At 40.5% G+C, this 22,252-nt stretch overlaps 1 protein-coding gene across 1 annotated transcript; it reads left to right on the forward strand.

Moving 5' to 3' along the window:
• The first annotated feature begins 254 nt into the window (after positions 1 to 254).
• LOC114636390 (cytochrome P450 3A9-like) lies at positions 255 to 21,443 on the forward strand. Its single transcript, XM_028784508.1, has 13 exons — positions 255 to 260; positions 325 to 418; positions 5,944 to 5,995; positions 6,560 to 6,660; positions 8,484 to 8,597; positions 8,809 to 8,897; positions 11,825 to 11,973; positions 13,062 to 13,189; positions 13,754 to 13,820; positions 16,824 to 16,984; positions 19,137 to 19,363; positions 20,479 to 20,641; positions 21,077 to 21,443. The coding sequence occupies exons 4-13, from the start codon at positions 6,595 to 6,597 to the stop codon at positions 21,152 to 21,154; spliced, it is 1,242 nt and encodes a 413-aa protein (XP_028640341.1). The 5' UTR covers positions 255 to 260; positions 325 to 418; positions 5,944 to 5,995; positions 6,560 to 6,594; the 3' UTR covers positions 21,155 to 21,443.
• Positions 21,444 to 22,252: the final 809 nt, after the last annotated feature.

Here is a 22,252-nt window from a genome sequence, read left to right on the forward strand (position 1 = left end):
TGACATTATGTAAAACTATTCTAGCATGAATCTCACATTGACAGTGAAGTTGTGGGACATTTGGAAATAATTTGCTTTGGGACTTACAGCCAAAAATAGCATCTACTTTTTAGCTAATCTTTGTGGGTTTGGGGAATCTCTCAGAAAATGTGAGGATAAAAATGAAGATCAAAAGTAAATGTGGCACTTGTAGCTTTTGTTGTTACTTGTTGCTTACATGTTATCATCCTTCCAGCTTGAATGTTAAAGTTCCTGTATCTGTGACTGGTAAGCCTACATTACACACAGGGACAATCCTTAAGAACTCAATCTCTCACTTTACAGGTATGGAACCTCCACACATGGAATTTTTAAGAATTTGGGAATTTCTGGACCCAAACCACTGCCTTTTGTAGGAAATATTCTTGCATATCGTGATGTAAGTATTGCTTGAGCTCCCTACTGGTATTGTTGTGGTTGTCAAAAGTGGCTTAGTTCCTGCAATTAGAAAGGCCAGTTCTAGACGTCTCAGATCATGGGTTTTATTTTATCTTACTGGCTGAGATTCTTCATTGAGAAATATCAGGGCTGGAGCCTGAGGAAGAAACCATAGAGGAATGCTGCTTTCTGTCTTTCTTAGGCTTTTGTTAGCTACCTTTCTTAGACAGCTCATAAGTATCTGCCCATGGATTAGTTAGCTGGGTCTCTTACATCAACTAACCACCAAGATAAACTCTCACAGACATCGTCACCCCAGGCCAATCTGATCTTGAAAACTACTACTACTCAATGGCTCTGTCAAGTTGATAATTAAACAATCTAGGACAGGAAGTAAAAAGGTTAAATAAAATGCTTAATTAGTGCCTCAGGTTTTATTGCTATAAAGAGACATAATGATCATAACTCTTATAAAGGATGATATTTAACTGAGGCTGGTTTAGTCTATTATTCAGAGGTTTAGTCTACTATTATCTTGATGGAAAGTATACCAGCATGCAAGCAGACATGGTGCTAGAGAGGTAGCTAAGAGTTTTACATCCGGACCTGCAAGCAGCAGGAAGTGACTACCATCCTACATGGCTTGAGCATCTGAGACCTCAAAGCAGAAAAGTGGGAATGATTCTTGATTAGACACTGAATGTTGGAGAGGGAGAAGGAGGTGACAAGAATGTCAGGTTATTTTCTTAGGGTTTGTAGAGCTCTATCTTTACCATTTTTAATCATGTTAGAAAGAACATCCACTTCATTTAAAATTTGGGGTGTACCACCCATTTAGGTATGGAGCCATTCTAGCACCCACTGAGTTTGGTAAAGGGCTTCTACAATTGTAGGGGAGGAGATAAAGATAAGGAGATGTACAGGTATTGTTCGGTCATACCTAGCAAGAGCCATATCATTTAGGGCTGAATTGACAGAATTTAGGGCTTGTACTGCTTCTGGGGACAGTGTTCTTGTGGAGAAGGCACTTTTATCTCCTTTCAGGAAGTTGAAGAAGGGTTGGAGGGTGCTTGTGAAAAGGGGGAGCCAGGGTCAAAGCCAATTGAGGTTGCCCAAAAAGCTCTGGAGGGAGGCAAGAGTTAATTTTTGAAAGAAGGAAAGGGTGGTTTTGAGGGGGTTTATTGAAGTAAAGGAGATCTCTGTTCCTAAAAATGCAATGGGAAGAATAAGTTGGATTTTGTGAGGGGCTATTTTGAGTCCTAGGGCAGATAAGGAAGGTATTAGCTGGTACTTAACTTGGGAGGGGGCGGTAGAAGCATCTCCCCATACAAGGATGTCATCTATGTAATGATAGACGTTGAGAACTTTGTCTAAATAGGGTTTTAATGCAGTGGCTACAGCCTCCTGACAAATGGTAGGACTGTTAGCCATTCCCTGGGGAAGAACAATCCATTCATACCATGATGGTGGGCCATAGTTGTTAACAGGGGGGCACTGAGAATGCAAAGCATTCACAGTCCCAGGGGTGGAGAGGGATGGGAAAAAGGCAGTCTTTTATGTCTATTGCTAAGAGGGAAACATTGGCAGGAATGGCTGAGATGTGGGGTAGCCTTCTTTGCAGGGAGCCCCAAATTCGCATGGTTCTGTTAATTGCCCTCAAATCTTGCAGTAGTCTCCATCCCCCTGAGCTCCTTTTTATACCAAACACAGGGGTGTTCGAGGGACTGTGGGAGGGGTGGATGTGTTGTAGAGACAACTGTTCCTCTACCAGTTCTTTGAGGGCTGTAAGCTTCTCCCTTGATAGGGGCCGCTGTGGGACCCAGGTGACTTTATCAGAGAGCCAATCAAGGCAGGGAGTACTAAATCTAACAGTGGCCCCTAGAATTGGGGGTGATTTGGAGGAGGGTTTTTTTTTTTGGTCTTCTTGGGTAATATTTTCTTCATAAGTAATATCCTCTATCTTAATGTGGTCTCTTTCTGGTTGGGTGGTAAGAACTATGTCTAAGGCTTGTAAGATATCTCTCCCTAAAAGATTAGTGGCTACTTTAGCCACCAGGGGGCATATGAGGCCTGTAGCTCCATCCAGGTCTTCCCACCTGTAGGTCTGTTTGGTGATGAATGCGTCAGAGGTAGCCCGTATGCCTAGGAGCTGGGGCCAAGGGATCAGTTGCCAGTCTTGTGGGACTTCTTGCTGTCTTAAAATTGTCCTATCTGCTCCAGTATCAATAAGAAATGTGAATGGTTTATTATCTATTTTAAAGGTTAACTTTGGGTGGGAGCCTTCTGAGATGCTGGACACCCATAAGATTTCTATGGGAGTAGTTGTCCCTCTTACTGTCGGGGCCGAGGGTTGCCCTGTTTGAAGTTTAAAGGCTCTAGTGGCTTATCATTCTTATCATATAGAGCAGTACAGTGCCTCCTCCAGTGGAAACCTTTTCTTCAGTGGGGACAGATGGCCTTAGGGGGATTACAATCTGCTATGGAAGGAGAGTTTTGTTAGCATTTCATCCCTCCAATGTCTTGCCTCTGCACATTTGAAACAGATTCCTTCTGGTCTTACTGCTGCCACAAATGCCTAAGCCATGGATGCAACCTGGTGTGATGGAGTTTCTATTTCTTGGGCTGCCACAATCCACCTATCATGATGCTATTCCCAAAGACTCTGGCAATCTAGTCTAGACTCAGAAGTCATGCCTTCTCAAACAATTGTTTAAAGAAGAAGGTCCATGGCTGTGGGGTTGGAGATTTTTCTTTCAAAGCTCATTTTAGTTCTGAGAATAAAATCAGACAGGGATTCTCCAGGCTTCTGATGGAGAGAGAGCAGGGAGCAGGCAGGGTCTTGTCACCTCAAGGATGGAGTGAGCCTATCCCAAGCTTGGGTTGCACAGAGGCAAACCTGCTCATAATACCCTGCTGTCTATGTTGCCTGCCGTGTTCCAGTAAAGAAATCTTCCTGGCTAAAGAGTTCATTAAAACCCCATGGGGTGTCGTCTCCTCTCTCCCGGTTTTGCCTGACTTATTGAAGACATTCATCATGAAAGAAGGCTTCCCACTCTAGAAACATTGGGCCAGGAAGAGCAGAACAGCAAATATCTCTCCAATCTTGGGTGGTGTTTAAGTTGGCAATATTGCTCTGCAGGAGAGATTTTGTCCAAAGTGCATGAATGCCTTCACTGCTTGCCTGAGTTCTTTTAGGTCTCAGGCTTGGAGTGGGTACAAGTTAAGTGGTTTAGCTTGAGTGGGGTTGATATTAACTGGGAATGCTCAAGGAGTTTGGGTTTCAAGTTCTGTAACAGACTCCTGAGTAGCATGGGAGGTGGGGTTAGATTTTGCAAGAGAGTCCCTGGAATTGCAGAGTTGTTGAGTGGTTGATGGTTGAGTGTAGGGACTATGGAACTTGGCAGGGTTTTATCTATAAGTTTTTAAGGTCTCTCACTTTTGCAGCTTGTAGAACAGGGAGGGGATTTATCTCTCCTTGGTTAGATAGGAATTGGTGGACTAAGGGGAGAGGTAGATGAAAGCTCCCTTAGTATTTTAAGGGAGCCTTGCCTTTGGATGGGGAAGGGAGAAGCAGGAGGAGTAGATGGTTTGTTTGACATTTCCTCCAAAGGATTAGGGGGTAGGGGTGAGTAGGTGTGTCTTATTTCTCTTATTACTTGGATGAGGGCTGTAAGGTCTGAAATAGGGTGATTTTGGGGACCTTGACTCATTTGACTGAGGGGGGTCAGGAGCTGTGTTGCTCTCAGTCTGTCCTATTTTACATTGCCGAATGTCAGCTAAGATCTACAAAAAATCACGAAGGGTTTCATTCCTTCTTGGGTATCTATGTTCTTGATGAGCTACTCTGCTCCATGTGTCTGGAATGTAAATGTTGTCATCAACCATGTATGGTGCTATCTGAGGGACTTCCTCCCAAAACAAGGAGGCTTGTTTTTTGGCTATTTTTATTCTGTGGTATTTTAGTAGGGCACATATTTGCCTGGCCTGGGGTGAATTTTTTATGTGATTTTGAGTTGCCCGTGACAGAAAAGAGGAGAAATACTTTATCTAATGGGAACATTCCCTTGGCCTATTGGCTTCGGGGGATTCTACAAAGGTCCAAAACGCTAAGCCTTCCTGCAGATTTAAGAACTGGCAGCCACCCTGTGGCTTCTAAGTGGCTGCTGCATTACCAGGTATTTATTTTGTTTTAAAGAGAGTCTAGATAGAGAGTCTTTTTCAATGCCTATTTGCGGACTGTTGGGATTTAAACAGAGGCCAGAGGGACCTTCAGCCAGCAACAGAGAGAAGCTCTGGCCAGAAAGCTTCAGTTGTTTCTTCAGCCTATCTGTATCTATGCGATGGTTCTGACTGAAAGTACAGCAGAAAAGAACAGGTTGTTTGTCTCCAGAGTTGGGGGCTCACCTTCCTGCAGTATCAGTTTCTGCAGCTGCATCGCTGTTTGAGCCAGACTTTGGTCGCCAGCAGTGGGTCCCTGTTCTAGACGGTGTCCCATGAAGATCTCCAGCTACACTGGGTATGAGAGTCTGGGCCAAAGGGATAGAGTGTAAGCAGGGAGGAAAGATAGCCCCTGCTGCTGCCTCCCCTCAAGTCTCTGCTGTCACTGCACAGTTACTTCAAGGTGCTGCACCTGTCTCTCTGTGTTGACCTGGTCTAGGCAGCACCAGTGAGGTACTGGCTAGCTAGCAAAGAGGGGAGAGCCTTGAAGGTGCTTTGGGAGAGCAGATCTTTTCCCAAGTGTTACAGCTTTTGCAACAGAAACTCTTGGGCAATCAGATGATTCTTGCACCTTTAACTTCTCTTCACCCTTATATACAGTTTTGGGGTGGGTTAGAGTCTGGCAGTGGATAACCCCTATTGGCCTGGTCTGAGAGCTTGGAGATAACTCATCTACATGTGGGAGAGCCTGAGGCACGGTTTGTACATGACCGATAGCCATAGACCTCTCTGTTGGAGGAACTGTGAAGGAACCAGGGGCCCAGGAACAAAGCCAAACACCTACTGTCCCAATAGGGTCCAGGGTTCTAGGCCTGTGCTCAACCAGGCAACCAGCTGTCTCTCACAGACCAAAGCCCCACAGTTGTTCACTTAAAAAGTAGACATGTTTGTACCATTTTGGGAGAAAACTCTGAACAATGTCAAGGTTTTCATTTCAGGCACCTCCTGAATTCTCTCTCCTACCCACTCATATGTAAAAATTCCTCTCATTGCCAGTGATAGACAATATCATGAGTTAGTAAACTTGATTTAGTAAAATTCAAATTATTTGTACCCAAATTAGATTAGAGTAAGCTACTTGAAACAGTAGTCAACACAGCAAGAAGGCTCAGATGGAAAATGTGACTGCTACCAATTCTAACCACCTGAGTTTGATCCTTAGAACCCACTTGGTGGGAGGACAGAATTGACTACAAAATGTGGTCCTCTATTCTATACACATACACACACACACACACACACACACAAATACTAAATAAATAAATTGAAAATAATAATAATGTGTTTTCATTTCTTTTCTCTTCCCAGGGATTTTGGGAGTTTGATAGACAATGCCATGAAAAATATGGAGAAATATGGGGTAAGTATTCTGGAAACTTCCAGTGGTTTTCTTGAAATGATTATATATCTTAGTTCCTGGAAGACAACTGTAGGTGATAATCTCTTAAAATGAAGGTATGATTATAAGTATTTTAGAGGCTTTTACTACCACTAGTCCCATATGTCTCCAGGTAGCATGATTCACAGATTAAATTAGTCAGACAAAGTTGCATATTTTGACTTTTCTCTTAGACTTGATGGTCGAAGGATGGACCATCTGATTTTTCCTCTCCAGTGTCTGACTATTCAATATTCATGTATACACCACCCAGATTTAACAAATACTCCAATTTGTTTCTAATTATGATCTCTTTATATAACTACTTTATGGTTACCCTTCCCTGCATTATACTTCATTTCATGAGACTTCTTTGATGTGCGGTCAAAATTACAAGCTTGAATTAGGACTTGATCACATAGTTGTGTATTGCATGATTTGGAGTATGAGTCTTGACACATCTGAATTAACATCTGGGTTCCTGGGCATGCCTCCAGCTACAAAATCTAGCTAGTTGATTAAATCCTCTCTGCTTTCCCAATGCAGGTTTTTATGAAGGACGACAACCTATTTTGGCTGTAATGGATCCAGATATAATAAAAACAGTGCTGGTGAAGGAATGTTATTCTACCTTCACAAACCGTCGGGTAGGCACCATTTTTTAAATTATTTCAACATTTATTAATATATTTATGCACTGGTAGGTGTTTGGGTGGGTGGGTGGGTGGGTGGGTGAATGTGTGTGTGTGTGTGTTAGATATGTAGAGTATGCACATATGTGTGTAGATGTCCCTGACTAGCACATGTAAAAAGAACCAGAGAAGGTCGCCAGGTATCCTGTTCTTTTGTTCACTCATTCCTTTAAGATGGAGTCTCTCACTGAACTTGGAGTTAAAATGGCAGCCAGAAGCCCCTGAAATATTCCTGTATCTGCCCATCACACAACAGAGGTTACAGGAACTCCTGGCCATGCCCAACTTTTGAAGTTGTGCTTGGGATTTGATCATACACAGCAAGCACGTTAATCATTGAGCCATCTCTCCAGTGCCATGCTTATGCACTAGCTTTTTATCATGAAGTAATTACACCTTCATAATGAACTGGGCACAAAAGTATGAAAAGTTTTCATTTGTCTTCTCCCATTTTATCCAATGGTAATATCTGTAAACTTAATATGTATCTGTGACAGCTAATTAATAGAATTCATACATATTGTTCCATTATCATCTATTATATTTGCCATTATTAAGTATGTATATGTGTGTACTGCCATACAGAATTAATACATGTATACCTATCTCTAAAACCCAACAGCTAAGACACATAATTGTTCCTTCGACATGTATAAGGCTTCCTCTGGCTAGTCTGATAAAGTAACCATGTATAGTTTCTTCTTAAAGGGAATCTATCTTTATTTACTCCCTTTATTAGCATATTTTCTTATGTAAAATAATGGGATCCCTTATGACATTTCTTACTGTATATAATGTACTTTTTAAATCAGTTATTAAATTATTTTATTTACTTACAATCCAAATGCTGCCCCCTGTCCCCCTCTCAGAGTTCTTCATCCCATCCCCTTCCCCTTTAACTCTGAGAGAGTGCTCACCCACCCACCCACCCAAAACACACACACACAAACACACACACACAAACACTCCCACCTCACACATCCCTAGAATACCCCTTCCCTGTGCCATCAAGTTTCTACAGAATAAGGCATATCCTCTCCCACTGAGGCCAGACAAGGCAATCCTCTGATATATATGTGCTGGGTGACACAGACAAGCCCTTGTATGCTCTTAGGCTGGTGGCTTAGCCTCTGAGAGCTCTGAGGGATCTAAATTAGTTGATCTTGTTGGTCTTCCTTTGAGGCTGTGATCCCCTTCAACTCCTTCAATCTTTCCCTTAACTCTCCCATAGGGGTCCCCAACCTCAGTCCAATGGTTGACTGTAAGTATCTGCATCTGCCTCAGTCAGCTGCTGGTAAAGCCTTTCAGAGGACAGCTGTGCTAAGCTCATGTCTGCAAGCACAATATGACATTAGTAATATTGTCAAAGTTTGAAGCTTGTGCATGCAATGGATCCCAAGTTCGGCCAGTCACTGGATGGCTAGTCTTTATAAGGCTATCAGTTTAAATCAGTTCCTGCCTACTCGGCACACAGTGAAAGGATGTGCCAAGTATTGTTACTCTCTAGTCCTCCTTAAACAATATGGAACACTATTTGTGTGGAACTTCTGTAGAAAAAGAACACTAGATAATACGGTCCTAAAGCCACATGCATTGGCTACGTGTCATCTCCAACCTCAAATAGAGTCAGGCATTTAAGGCAAATATTCATTGAATATGTTACATTCACTAACTATACAGACATAAATATTTTTAAATAAATGATACCTGTATTTTTTTACACTTGTGGAGTTTTCCAAATGTGGATATGGCAACAGCTCTTTTACTTTGGATTCTAGAGCTTTGGTCCACTGGGAATTTTGAAAAAAGCTATCACCTTATCTGAGAATGAAGAATGGAAGAGACTAAGAACATTGCTATCTCCCACCTTCACAAGTGGAAAGCTCAAGGAGGTAATGAAGTAATAAGCTTTGCATTGGAAACATAAAGAACAGATATGGGGACAGGTGAAATGGAGGATCTTTTCCAGTCAGTTTCCTCTGAATTGGAACCTCCTAAACTTTTGTGTTAATATGACTTCTTGATTCATACTTGGGAAGGCTGTGTCCACTCAGAATTGAGCCCCCACATCTCACAACAAATGATATTTTGTTTTGAATGTAGATGTTCCCCATGATTAACCAATATGCAGATTTGTTGGTGAAAAACATGAAACATGAAGCAGAAAAAGAAAATCCCATCACCACAAAAGAGTAAGTACCAGCAGAGTTGTTGGGTCCTAGGATGTTGCATTAGTTAATTTCCTGTTGATGTGACAAAATACTCCAGGAAAAGCAACTAGGAGAAAAGGCTTTATTCTGGCTTACATTTCCAGTAGTATAAAGACTCTCATAGCAAGAAGACATGTTGGCAGGAGCAGGAGGTTAACTGATCACACTGCCTCTAACAATCAAGAGACAGGAATCCCAGCCTATAAAGACTCAATATCTAGCTGTAGAAATCTACTTTCTCTAGAGAGGCTTCTCCTCCTAAAGTTTAGAACTTTACCAAAGAGCACCATGGGCTCAGACACAAGGGTTCAACAATTGTTAGTAGATACCATAGCTGTCTGCTGGGATTCTGAACTTTACATCGTTAAGTCACCTCAAGAACCAAATAGATGTGAGTTGTTGGTGTTTTAATTCATTACAACAACTTGGGCTTCTGCTGGGGCTGAGACCATGCTGGGCAGTGTCGCAGGCGAGTTCGCAGAGTGCGGGCGGCGTTGTGGGCGCGAGCCGGAGCGGGCGGCGGGCGTCCCAGGCACCGCGGTTCAGCGAGAGTGGGCGGGGCGCAGGGTGCGGGCTCCGAGAAACCACCGAGCTCGGGCAAGAGCGGGTGAGAGCACGGCACTTCCAGGCCAGTGAATTGAGGCAGCGCAGGAGGGCGGCAACTGGAGCGCAGCAGCTGTCCCTGAGCGGGCTGTTCAGTCACGCGGGGCGGGGCGACGGAGCCTGGGAGAGCGAGGAGCAGACTGAGGAATCCGCTTCTGCTCTCGCCTCCAAAGGCGGGCAACTCTTTTGGTTCCCTCTTTCCGAGGGCAGCCCAGGAGTGCCCGCAGAGGGAAAAGTGTTACAGCTCTGCCCAAACCGCTCCAAACTGCAGATCGAGGAGGGGAGAAGTGTTGTTGCCCTTTGAAGTGTGCAGGGTCACCGGCAACGAGGAACCACGGCAAAGGTCTCTGACAGCACGAAAGATTTCACATTCAATTTTACTTTTTGAGCTTTGGGCAATATATACAGTTTTTTGGGGGGAGAGCAGGTACCCTATTGGTTTGGTTTGAGAGCTTGCGAATGCCTTATTTGCATGGAGGTGTTATTCCTATGTGATCAAAGGCCATGGACCTCTCCGTGGGAGGGGCTGTGGGGAGCAGAAGCTAAGAGAGCCAGATGGCTTTTGGGAAAGTTTGAAGCGGCCTCCCGTCCTACTGGCCTTCTTTCTGGGGCTTCAGAGCTTTCTACCAAGCTTTCTGGTTTTTTCTCAGCCCACTGCCCCACAAGACCACAGGAAACTGGAGACTTTCCTATAACAGTGTTATGCCTGTAGTACACCATCCAAGAAAACAGACCTCTCCCAGGATAAAGTAGGGTAATGTCTTAGTTTGGATTTTATGGCTTTGAAGAGACATCATGACCATGATAACTCTTATAAAAGAAAATATTTAATTGAAGCTGGCTTAGAATTTGAGAAGTTTTGTCCATTATCATTATGGTTGGAAGCATGGCAGAGTCCAGACAGACATGGTGCTAGAGAAGGAGTTGAGAGTTCTATATCTTGATCAGAAGGCAGCAGAAGGGGGCTGCCCCACTGGTCATGGCTTGGGAATTTATAAGACTTCAGAGCCCACCTCTACAGTGACACACATCCTCCAACAAGACTGCTCCTCCTAATAGTGTCACTTTCTATGGACCAAGCATTCACAAACATATCTATAGGGGTTATACCTATGCAAACCACCACAGGTGGTTATATATAAAAGGATGCCATTTCTTTATATTAGAGCAGTGATTAATCTATCAATTGTTATTTTGGAGATTCTAGAAGACAAAATAGGTAGTTTAGAAAAAGAATCATGTTTTAAAACACAAATGTTAGTGTAGATTCCATGAAAATAAACAGCAAAGAAAGCAATCAGCTCATATTAGGACATTGTGTGTGCACCAGAGAAGTGAAAATATAGAACTTACAGCAGTTTATAGCTCATCATTGGCTTATGAAGAGTATCAGTGAATCCATAAGTCTTCTCTAGGATCATCAAGATGGCGATCTGAGTAAAGGATCTTACCACCAAGATTGAGGACCTGTGTTTGATCCTCAGAATCCAGAAGGGGAAGGAGAGAATTGATTGCCACAAAGTTGTCCTCTACATATATACTATGGAACAAGTATGGCCACTCAAATACACATATATGCATACACAGACACTCCACAGAATAAGTGGACATATATGTACCCAGACTCAATAAATGAAAGTGTAACTATCCTGCTCTTTCTTTTTTTTCTATTTTTAAAGAGGGAAGTCCCAGTAAGGCTGTGGCCTTTGTAATTAGATCATATTCCTAAATCAACTCCGACTTTTTGGGTAATTCTGAAACACTGATGTAACATTCAACCCTCCTAGCAAATGAGGATTGTGTGGGCACATAAGTAGAGGTTTTCTCTAGTGCATGTGGAGAGAATTTTGTGTTTACCAGGAATATTATTGGTTTTCACAACTTACAGTAATACTTCTGACATCTAGGTAATGAAAGCCTCCAAGGAAGGAGAAATAGCAGATCTATCAGTACCTTGCGCTGACTCTTTTCAAATTAATTGGAAAAATACTTGACAGACATGCTTATAGGCCAACTTGTTGAAACCACTCACTGAGAATCTCTTCCCAAATGATTGTAGATTGTGTCAAGTTGACAACTGAAATGAACCCTCATACTATCCCTGTCACAACCCAACCTGAGAACAATATTAACACTGTCAAATGATAAAATACACATGAAAAAGTGTAATAGAGGTCTATACTGACCAAATCAAGCATTTGGACAGTGTCTGCCTTCTCTTGGCTTGTGAATTTACTCCCATTTGATCAATTATGTTAGAAGGAATAGGAGGAGGTATAGATACTAATTTCCATCTCTCTCTTCAGTATCTTTGGAGCCTACAGCATGGATGTGATCACAGGCACATCATTTGGAGTAAACGTTGATTCTCTGAACAACCCACAGAATCCCTTTGTACAAAAAGTGAAGAAACTCTTAAAATTTAATTTCTTGGATCCATTCTTCCTTTCAGTGAGTAAGTGAACTAACATTTCATTATTTATGGTTTTTTCCATTTTATTTTCTAACAGTTTTATATATTTTACAATGTGTTTTAATTATTTTCATTTCCCCATTACATTTTCATTATTCTCCTCTCCCACTGGTACTCTTTGTACATTATTCATAACTTTATTTCACATATATGACCCACTTCAAGGAGTTGACCCATGGCTTTTAGTGAGTTTAAAGATATTCACATTCATCAGTGTTGTCAGCTATGGAATCTTCTTGTCAACTCAGAAGCCCTGTACATTTAGCTATCAACTTTCTAGCTTTTGCATATGTGAGCAACAAGCAGTCTAGTTTGTAATATCCTGTAAACAGAATTGTATAATTTGTCATTTCTTATGTCTAGTTCCTAATTGTTATGTTTTTAAAAGTCCCTTATAGGCTAAAGGGATGGATCAGGCATTAAAGTTTGTATATCTCAACAGATATTTCACTGTGTCCTTTTAGTGGATGAATTTGTCATTGATGGACATTCAGAATTTTTCATATTGTTATTAATATTGTTACTCTAGATATTTTTATACAAGACTGAACAATAGTTTTCATTTTTTTGTACACCTACTCAAGTGGAAATGATCACATCACCAAGTGGCAGGGCTACATGGCCATCAAGTATTCAGGAAATAATTGTGTCTATCTATTGTGTTTCCAATGCTGAGCTGCTGCACTTGGATTTTACCTTGAATTTTTTTAACTGAACACAGATTCTCACATTTGCAAGGCAAGCACATTATGCACTAAGCTCTCTCACCACCCATAAAAGCTCTTTCTTAAACACTATTAAGTGAAGCACTTGACTAAAGCTAGATTTATTATGACAGACCTTAGTCTAACCTAAAAGGAAACAGCAGGTGACACTGACATCACTGATATGTTGGTAACATAAACTGACTTGCCCTTTTCCAGCCAATGATCTGGAACCTGAGCAATATCACAGAGGGAATGCATCTTGGTTGATATTCTGATGACTTTTGGTGTTCTGAGTGTCAAATTAAATATAATTGTCTCAGGTAAATTTTATATTTTAATCGTGATTTCTTTTTTCCCCTCTAGTATTCTTTCCGTTCCTCACCCCAGTTTTTGAAGCACTTGAAATAACTGTGTTTCCAAAAGATGTTATGAGGTTTTTTAGAACTTCTGTAGAACAAATGATAGAGAAGCGCGTGCAAGGAAAAGTAAAGGTAAAAGCTGGTCACACAATGATATTCATTTATTCGCATTGTTAATGTAAATGTGAGTGTACACTTCTTCCATATAATTTTTAAAAATAAACAAGGTTAAGAACATAGGAATTTTTATATTTTCAAAGATGCAGCATTAGGAAGAGATATAAAATAAGCCAAGGAGAAATCATTTAAAGTAAATGACACATATTATAACTGGCATGATATGAAATCAACATTTTTGAGGTGGGAACATCATATGCCAAAAAATACCTTGCATACAATTTGTGAGGATGCAGAATAGTTAGGAGGATTTTGGAAAACATTATGGATATATTTCAACTAAGGATCATGTACATGGTTGACAAACACATCATCCTTCAATAGTAGTTCAAGTTGTCATGGGTATATCATTCAATTCTGTCCTAGAGTTCTTTATTGGGAAGGGAGTCTATAGCTTAATATTGGATCAGGAGATCCCAATGTTGCAACCATTACTAATGGCTCATTTCTTCAAGGATTAAGGTCTGTGGTCTTACTTCATACAACTAACTTTGCACCTTCCAAAAACTTTTCTTTCAGCAAAGATTAGATTTTCTTCAGCTGATGATAAACTCCCAGAGTTCTGAACACAGAAAGGCTGAACAAGGTAAGTAAAGATGGGTCATATGTACTGACATGCAACCACAAAGACAGATGTTTGTTGTGGAAATAACCAAGAGGCTTCTATGTAGATGAACAAGTCAGTAAATTACAAAATAATGTTTTTTAATATTATATATACAACAAGAATAAATGTCTAGGTATACAGTATTGTTACTGTGTTCAAAACCTGAAGAGTAGTCATAGCATATGATTCAGGCTGGGAAGTCATCAGTGGTTGCTGGATCTTGTACCACAGAACAAAATATCATCCTAATCTAGATCCTCTGAGTCAGAAGTTGTGTCTGGAATTTTGCATCCAGTGAGCACAACAGTCCCAAAGGAACAGCGGTGATGGTCCCTGTAAACACAGGGTGCTAGTCTACCCAGCCATTGGTTTACAATGAAGCTTTTATTTCCTGTCTAGTTGATAAGGAATGTTTAAAAAAAAAGCCTTGGTACTAAGCACATATCCCATCCTTTTCAGTATTTCCCTGCTTATTTTCCCATCATGGACGGTTTCTGAGAAAACCATTGCTATGATAGTTGAACAATAATGGCTTTCTAATTCTACCAGGTCCTATGCAGCTATAGTCCCATTATAAAGAAGAGATAGGTATCTATCTTTTGGGGTATTTTCCCTTTCTTCTCACCTGACTTTCTTTGCTTCTTCTTTCCTCACTCACTTCTCTCATCCTCCAACTTGTCCTACACATTTCTCTCTCCAACATAATCATACATTAATCCTGTTCTTTTATCATCAGAATTTATTTTGACACACAGATTCAAGTACATTCGTCTAGTGTAGAAGCCCTTTTATTTGAATTCCTAAATCCTTTCTTAAGCCAATTGGATATTGTTTTACTAGGACTAAGCATGTTTGCATCTCTACTTAGCTACCACACCAGAGAGCAAAATTCTGAGGTTTTTGCCTTCATATTCTACTTTCATATATTGGGTATTTTCTTGTTGTTCTGAGAGGCTACATGACAATCAGAAACCTAAAGGAAGAAGGATTTAATTTGACTTGTTGTTCAAGCTGGCCACTCATTCATTTTTGGCGATTTGACAACACATGTGACTAGCCATGATGACAGAAACTACAAAGAATGGCCAGGAAGTGTGGCCAGGCTACCAAACCTCAAGGTCCCATCCCAGTGACCCACATCATCCTAGGAGGCTACCACGTTCACCACCAGCTGGGGACTAAGTATTCACATAGATGAGATTGAAGAGGTACTTGACATTCAACCCACTATAATAGCACAAAGTTCATGTTCACTGAGACAAAGAATCTGATTGGCCATCTTTCTACCAAGAACAGCACAGATGTCATGGTCACCAAACAACAGCTCTCCAAACCATTCCAATATTAATTTTCCATGGGTTTATTCTTTCCATTTTGAATGTACAAGGTTGGAGCAGGCCATATATTTTTAAAGCTCTTACACTACCTATTACTCAGTGCTTAACTGTTCAGTGCTTAATTGAGCTGAGCTTCTGTGTAGATTAAAAACCAAGAAATAGGACAACACTGTCAGTAGCAGTGTGGTCCACATGAAGCATAGCTAGTGGAATGGGATATTAAGAAAGATGACATTTAGCTATGATTGAACAGTACTGCTAGCATTATTCTATAGACACATATTTTTTTGTGTGTTCCATGCTCAATGTTCATTCTACCGACATTTTCTTATTTCTGTTGTATTAGGGTATTTATTAGAATATGGCTAGTCACTATACCTGTACATTCTTATTTAGTATAATTATTTAGCTCCATCAATTTGGGAAGACAAGTAATCATTGCTTATCAATTGAAATTGTTCAAAAAATATATTGCATCTCATAAAAGCTGTTATTTTGATTTCAAAAATGTAAGTTTGTTTTGAGACTCTGTATTTCAAATTCACTGATGCTGTGAGTCCATACATTACACTCTGAGTATCTTTAGTAACATGGTCTCAGATGATTTAAAGTATATTTACTTCACAGATCTGTTAATGTCCATGCACTCAAGCCTTTTTATTGAATGTTCACTCAAAGTGGTTATATCTTGCGATATCTTACCAAGTATGATTTAATTTTTCCTAAGGGAGAATACCAGTCTCCATTTTATTTATAATAATAGCTTTCCAGGGCTGTCTAGGTTTCTCCATGGTGAAAAATAGTTACTCCACAGGCACAAGACTTTCAATTTGAATTTCCCCAGCACCCACATAAAAAGCCAAACATAACTACATCACTGTAACCCCAGCATTTGAGAACAGAGATAGGAGAATCCTAAGAATTTTTGCCTCAACAGTACAGCTGAAAGGTCAAGATTACAGGTCAGTAAAAGACCCTGTTGCAAGGAATTAACACAGAGAAAGACATACAAAATCATAGTGGCATGAAAATGTGAGTATTGACCAGATAACTCTCTGGATAATCAGCAATGCTGATGTCTGCAAGACATCCAGCTTTTGCCCCCACACCATGCATCACATGAATACACCACACACACACATACTACATTCACCCACACATGCCCCAAATACACATGCACTACACTCATACACACACATACCACACTCATACAAACTCTCACACACTCTCATATACTAATACATACAACATTCATACATACACACACAAACACACACACAATATATACCACACATACACCAACACTCACATGGTTTACATGGGTTGCTCCTCATCTAAACCATGATCTATACCCACCTCCCTCACCTAAAATGTTGTGGCCTTGTGTAATGAAATAGTTAAATGTGTAAAGACACTTGCTTTCAAGTACAAGACCTGAGTTGAAACTCCAAGGCCCAAAGAGTAGTAAAGAAAACAAAAACAAAAAACAAAAAACAAAAAAAAAAAACCTCACACTTGACAGATTTCCTCTGTCTTCTAAACACAAAAATGGCTTCTAGCTTTGGCATGCTAGAGTCTACACACACATACATCCATCAATCAATTTAAATATAAATGAAACAAAATGTACTTTCTTTTCCTCCAGGTTTATCTGATGTGGAGATTGTGGCACAGTCTATTTTCTTTATTTTTGCTGGCTATGAGACCACTAGCAGTGCTCTTTCTTTTACTTTGTATTTGCTGGCTACTCACCCTGATATCCAGAAGAAACTGCAGGATGAAATTGATGCAGCTCTGCCCAACAAGGTGAGGGGATAAGATCTGGAGAGAGCAGTGGGAAGAAGCACTGATACAAATGGCTTCTAACCACATCCAGTGAGAAATTTTCAACAAAGTTACTAGTTCCTTCACCATCTTTATTTAAGAAAGTTTTAAAAAGAGAAATTCAAGAGAAATAGGCATCGGATGCTGTTTTTAGTAAACAACATCTTTGTAGGCAAATGCTGAGATAGATTTTTCCATTATCTGTCACCAAAAACTACCAAGCAACATCCACAAGCCAAAGTGGCAAGGATTTGTGAGCACTGGTTATTCACATGCCTGGATGGCCAATTCTTTTGATGTCATGCACTATACTGTTGCTTCTTCTTGGCTGAGTGTAACTAGCCCTGGCTGCACTGGCCTAGTCATATGGGTAATGTGCAACCCCATATATCTATTTATGCTAATAGGTGACCCATGACTCACACTTTTAACTCTACACTACGTTCAGTCTAACAGTCTCGCAAAATATTACTCACATTGGTCATTAGAGCTCTGCTCAAACTGGCAGGCTATAAGGCTACCTGGTCTCTGGGGTGATCTATCTAGCTTATCATTCTCTTCAGGGCTCACAGACAAGACCAGAATAAACAACCAGCAAGCTGGATCAGCAACAGAGAATGGGGCTGGGTGATGGATCCAGGTCTCATTGTTACTATTACCAGGGTTGAAACTGTACATTTTGATAATAGTGGCTTATATGTGTCTTTTGTCATGTTTAGTATAGAAGAGACTACTAGCACCTCCTTGAATCACTTAATTTTTATTTTTGATGTACAACCATGTTGCATACCTCTAGTTAATTTTAAAAGTTTTTAATTGAAACAGAACTAGAGGACTTTCCTTCTTCCCTTTTTTCCCTCCATACTATGCCTCAAACATCTCCCCTCACTCAAATTGATAACTTCTTTTAATTATTCTTGTTACGTAAATATATGCATATGTTTGTATGTATATGTATGTACACACACACAGGGTATGATGAGCCCACATTTGTTGTTGGGGAATACATATTCTCAAGGCTGATAACTCTATGATGGACAATCAATAAGAAGGCTCACCCCTGAGAGAAGCTAATTCTCCCTCTTATAGCAGTCCTTTGTTGCCTGAAGTTCTTAGACTAGGAGTGGGACCAAGTGAAATTATCTCCTTCCACATTAACATGTCCATTACTATTGCTACTGTTCTGGTCTTGTTTATGCACCTATTTTTAAGATAGACCATTTCACAGCAGATTTCCACTTCTTTTTCCACGTGTTCCCTAAGCTATAAATTCAGGGGCTATAATGTAAATATATCTATTGGTGTTGAGCTCCAAATGATCCATTGATCTCTACATTGTGTCCAGGTGCAGTTTCCTGTGATGATCTCCATTTGATGTAAGGAGGAGATTCCTCGATGAACAATAGTAGCTATTTTCTAAATAGCCTAAATCTTTCTAAATTTCATACATGATAAAAGAATAATCATGCAAGATACACTAAGTAAGATCCTAAAGAAAATCCTATACAAGACAAGTATTTGCTTAAAGGCTGGAAAGGTGGCTTATCAGTGAAGAGCTTGGCTGCACTTTCAGAGACCTGAGTTTCATTCCTAACACCCACATCTGGAGGCTCATAACCACCTGTAGCTACAGTTATAAAAGCTCTGACACCCTCTTCTGTCCCACCAAAGCACATGAACTCTCATGCACAAATCTCTACACAGATAGATACATCTAAATAAAAATATTTTTTTTAAAAATTAGAGATTTATCCTTGTCTATATTTGATAGATTTTCATATACATGTGTAGCTTCTTTGTAGAAAGTAACCCTAACTGTGGCATGTTGTTGTGTAATTGTCATTATCTGTTAGTAGTGGCTATTGACATGAGAAAGAAAAAGAGTACATCATAATTTTGAGGATTATCCTAAAGAATTGCTTCTCAACTAGGATGTTGAACAGGTCAAAGGATATGAGTTATCAAAATGGTGTATAAATGCTAAGTGTCTTTATCAATAGAAGTTATTCTATGGTACTCCAAAAAAAACCCCATAGTAGTACTTCATAGATGAAAATTATCTCTGTCCCTCCGCATCTCACTTCCTCCCTCTCTCTCCCCCACTCTTCCTCCCTCTTCCTTCTCACCCCTCCAGGCACCTGTCACCTATGATGCCCTGGTACAGATGGAGTACCTGGACAAGGTGGTCAATGAAACTCTCAGATTGTATCCAGTTGGTGGAAGACTCGAGAGGGTCTGTAAGAAAGATGTTGAAATCAATGGGGTGTTCATTCCCAAAGGGACTGTTGTGATGGTACCAACCTTTGCTCTTCACAAAGACCCGAAGTGCTGGCCAGAGCCTGAGGCTTTTTGCCCTGAAAGGTACAATGATGTGGGAGAGAGAAACTGCCCATAGCCAGAATAGACCAAGCATGATGTGTTGTCTGTTGGTATTGAATTAATGTTTGTAGCAACAACATTCTACCTCTCTGCATGCCTGTCTACATAAACTTTCAGGAAAGTGTAACATCTGCCATAATTTCCATGGAACTGTCTTTTTTATGTATTGGGCTTTTAATTCATCCCAGGTTGTTCCTTGTCATTCCCCATTAACTGTCCCCATCACTTTTAGAGAGCAGTTGAGTCTCCAATTTCACTAGAGTTTGCCTCCTAGACATTATATTATGGCTGTAATGGTTTTTGCTGTGTACCTGGAGGCCTTCCTCCCTCTGGTTAGAGCAACTCTGATAAGGACAGAGGAGCCCATGGGTCCTCACATTCTTGCTTCTATCTGTCTTCCTAACCAGATCCCTTATTGGCTCTTCTAAGGCTATGCCAACTGCTTCTCTAGGAATTGAGCTTCTTAGCTCAATTTTGGAGCTAAGGTCAGGCTTCTGTCTGCAACTTAAGATAATGGAAATTTAACACAGTGCCTAAGCAAGTCAGAGGACCAGTGATCTAGATATATACTGACCCCTAACTGTGTACTTTCTGATATCAGATTCCATGTCTTAGTGGTTGTGGCCTGTTTCCACTATAGTATTTATGGAGTGAGTCAATTGACATTGAACCATTCCAGGTGAATAAGCTGAATCAGAATTAAACAAAGAAGGGAGGGAGAAGAATAAGGAGAAAGATATGAGAGGGGGGATAGGGGAAGAAGAAATGGAGGAGGGAGAATGAGAGGAGCAAAGATGGGAGGAAGACAGAAAAGACCTGGAAAAAAGTAGTCATTGACATAAGAAAGAACAAATTATCTGCCTAACCCTTCCATAAGACGCCACAAACTACATCCAATGTTTGGCTGTGTGACTCTGCATCTGTTTTAGTCATCTGCAAGGTGAAGCCTCTCAGAGGACAGAAACTCAAACAGATTCAATAAGTAACACAAGCAAGCATCCTGTCCACTACTGTTTGTGGGTGTCTATGAGATAAAAAGTGGCTGTTGTGGAGACTGTGGTTCGTTAACTTGTCTTCATCTACTCCTGTGGGACAAGGTTCAGCAAGAAGAACCAGGACAGCATCAATCCTTACACATACCTGCCCTTTGGGAATGGACCCAGGAACTGCATTGGCATGAGGTTTGCTCTCATGAACATGAAAGTTGCTCTTGTCAGAGTCCTGCAGAACTTCTGCTTCCAACCTTGTAAGGAAACTCAGGTCAGTGCGATGTCTCAGGAAGTTATATGTACTTTGGTATTTTAATTGAGGCCATCTGTATGCAAAGAAGTGTATGCTTGCTTGCTTTTTAATTTTTTCTGAGAGCTAGATAACTTCTTTTGTGACATCTGTTGAAGATTAAGTTCTACAGTTTAGGAGCTGTATCTTTGCTTTTAAAAAATTCAACTATTTTCTAAATTCAGAGGCTGCAGAGTGGTTCATTCAGGAAAATGCCTTCATTGTCAGCATGAAGACCTAAGTTTTATCCTGAAAGCCCAAAGTGTTATAAAACTAGATGGTTCATATGACACCTGAGGAAAAAGTTTTAATGTGCTTAAGTGGCATATTTAAAATTTTAATGAATCTCTTCCTTGCTTATGTGCTTGGTGACATTTCATTGGTTGGCCCTCACTGTGCTTTTTGTAACTGTTGCAGATTCCTTTAAAACTAAGAAAAAAAGGATTTTTTCAACCAGAGAAACCCATCATTCTAAGTGCTGTATCAAGAGATTGAACCATAAGTGGAGCTTGAGATTACGCCTACTGTAACACCATGTCTCATGGCACCAGAAACCAACTTATTTGTGAAGAAGGTGAAGAAATGAAGATGGGATTGATTCTCTTCATATAGGGAGGATGATGGGCCTGCATCAAGCTGCTCACCTCCTCTAACCACCAAAGTTCAACAATCACATTCTTCCCAACATAGACAAAAGCAAGAGTACCTTGTGTACCTTTTTTAATTCAGTTTCTTTTACTTTTGATTTGATTAGATAGAGTTGGATGAATCATTGTCTTTAAAACAGTGTCACATTTACCCCAGGCTGGATTTGAACTCACTACATAGCAGTGGATATCCTGGAGCCATTTATACCACCTTCTAAATGCCAAGATTATAGTCCTGTACTACTCAGCCCAGATAAACTGCCACCTCACAGAAGAATGGGCAGTTGTCTTTGTTAGACAGCAATGGTGCTCTTGTTTGCTTGGTTCTTTCTGCCCAGTTAGAATACGTGGGCTGGCAGCATGGCTGTGTGTATAAAGCCCTCATTGTGTAAGAGTAAAAACTGAAATTCAGAGCCCCAGAACAAAGTTAAAAGATGAGCAGGCTTGAAGGTCACACATAATCCCAGTACTGAAGAGACAGAGACAGAGTATCCCTGTGTAAACTCACTAGCTAGACTAATCAGTTAGTAATCTTTATGCCTCAGTAAAGTGGAGAGAGATGAAGGGAGACTTTGTCAACTTTGAACTTCCACAAGCACCCAGAACATATGTGTTTGTACTCTCACACACACATGTTCCCACACATGCATACATGCACACAACAAGCACACATACATATGCAAATTAATTAGTCAATAGATTATTCTCAAATTTGAATGTAATGTGCAAATTGTTCAGAGTAATCTTTTACTTGTCCTACTGAAGCCAATTCATTCAGCCAGTGGAAGTCAGGTTAGGCTGTCCATGAGCTGTACAGAGCACGTAAACTATCAATTTAAATAAGAAGTAGCACACTGAGTGCAATTCTTCTGTCACCAGGTGAATGGATCAGAAGGATATAAGGAAGAGAACTGGACACTGATCTAACCAACTCCATATTGTCCTA

Source organism: Grammomys surdaster, unplaced genomic scaffold (assembly GCF_004785775.1).
Source record: "Grammomys surdaster isolate TR1022 unplaced genomic scaffold, NIH_TR_1.0 123837, whole genome shotgun sequence".
Classification (NCBI taxonomy): Eukaryota; Metazoa; Chordata; class Mammalia; order Rodentia; family Muridae; genus Grammomys; species Grammomys surdaster.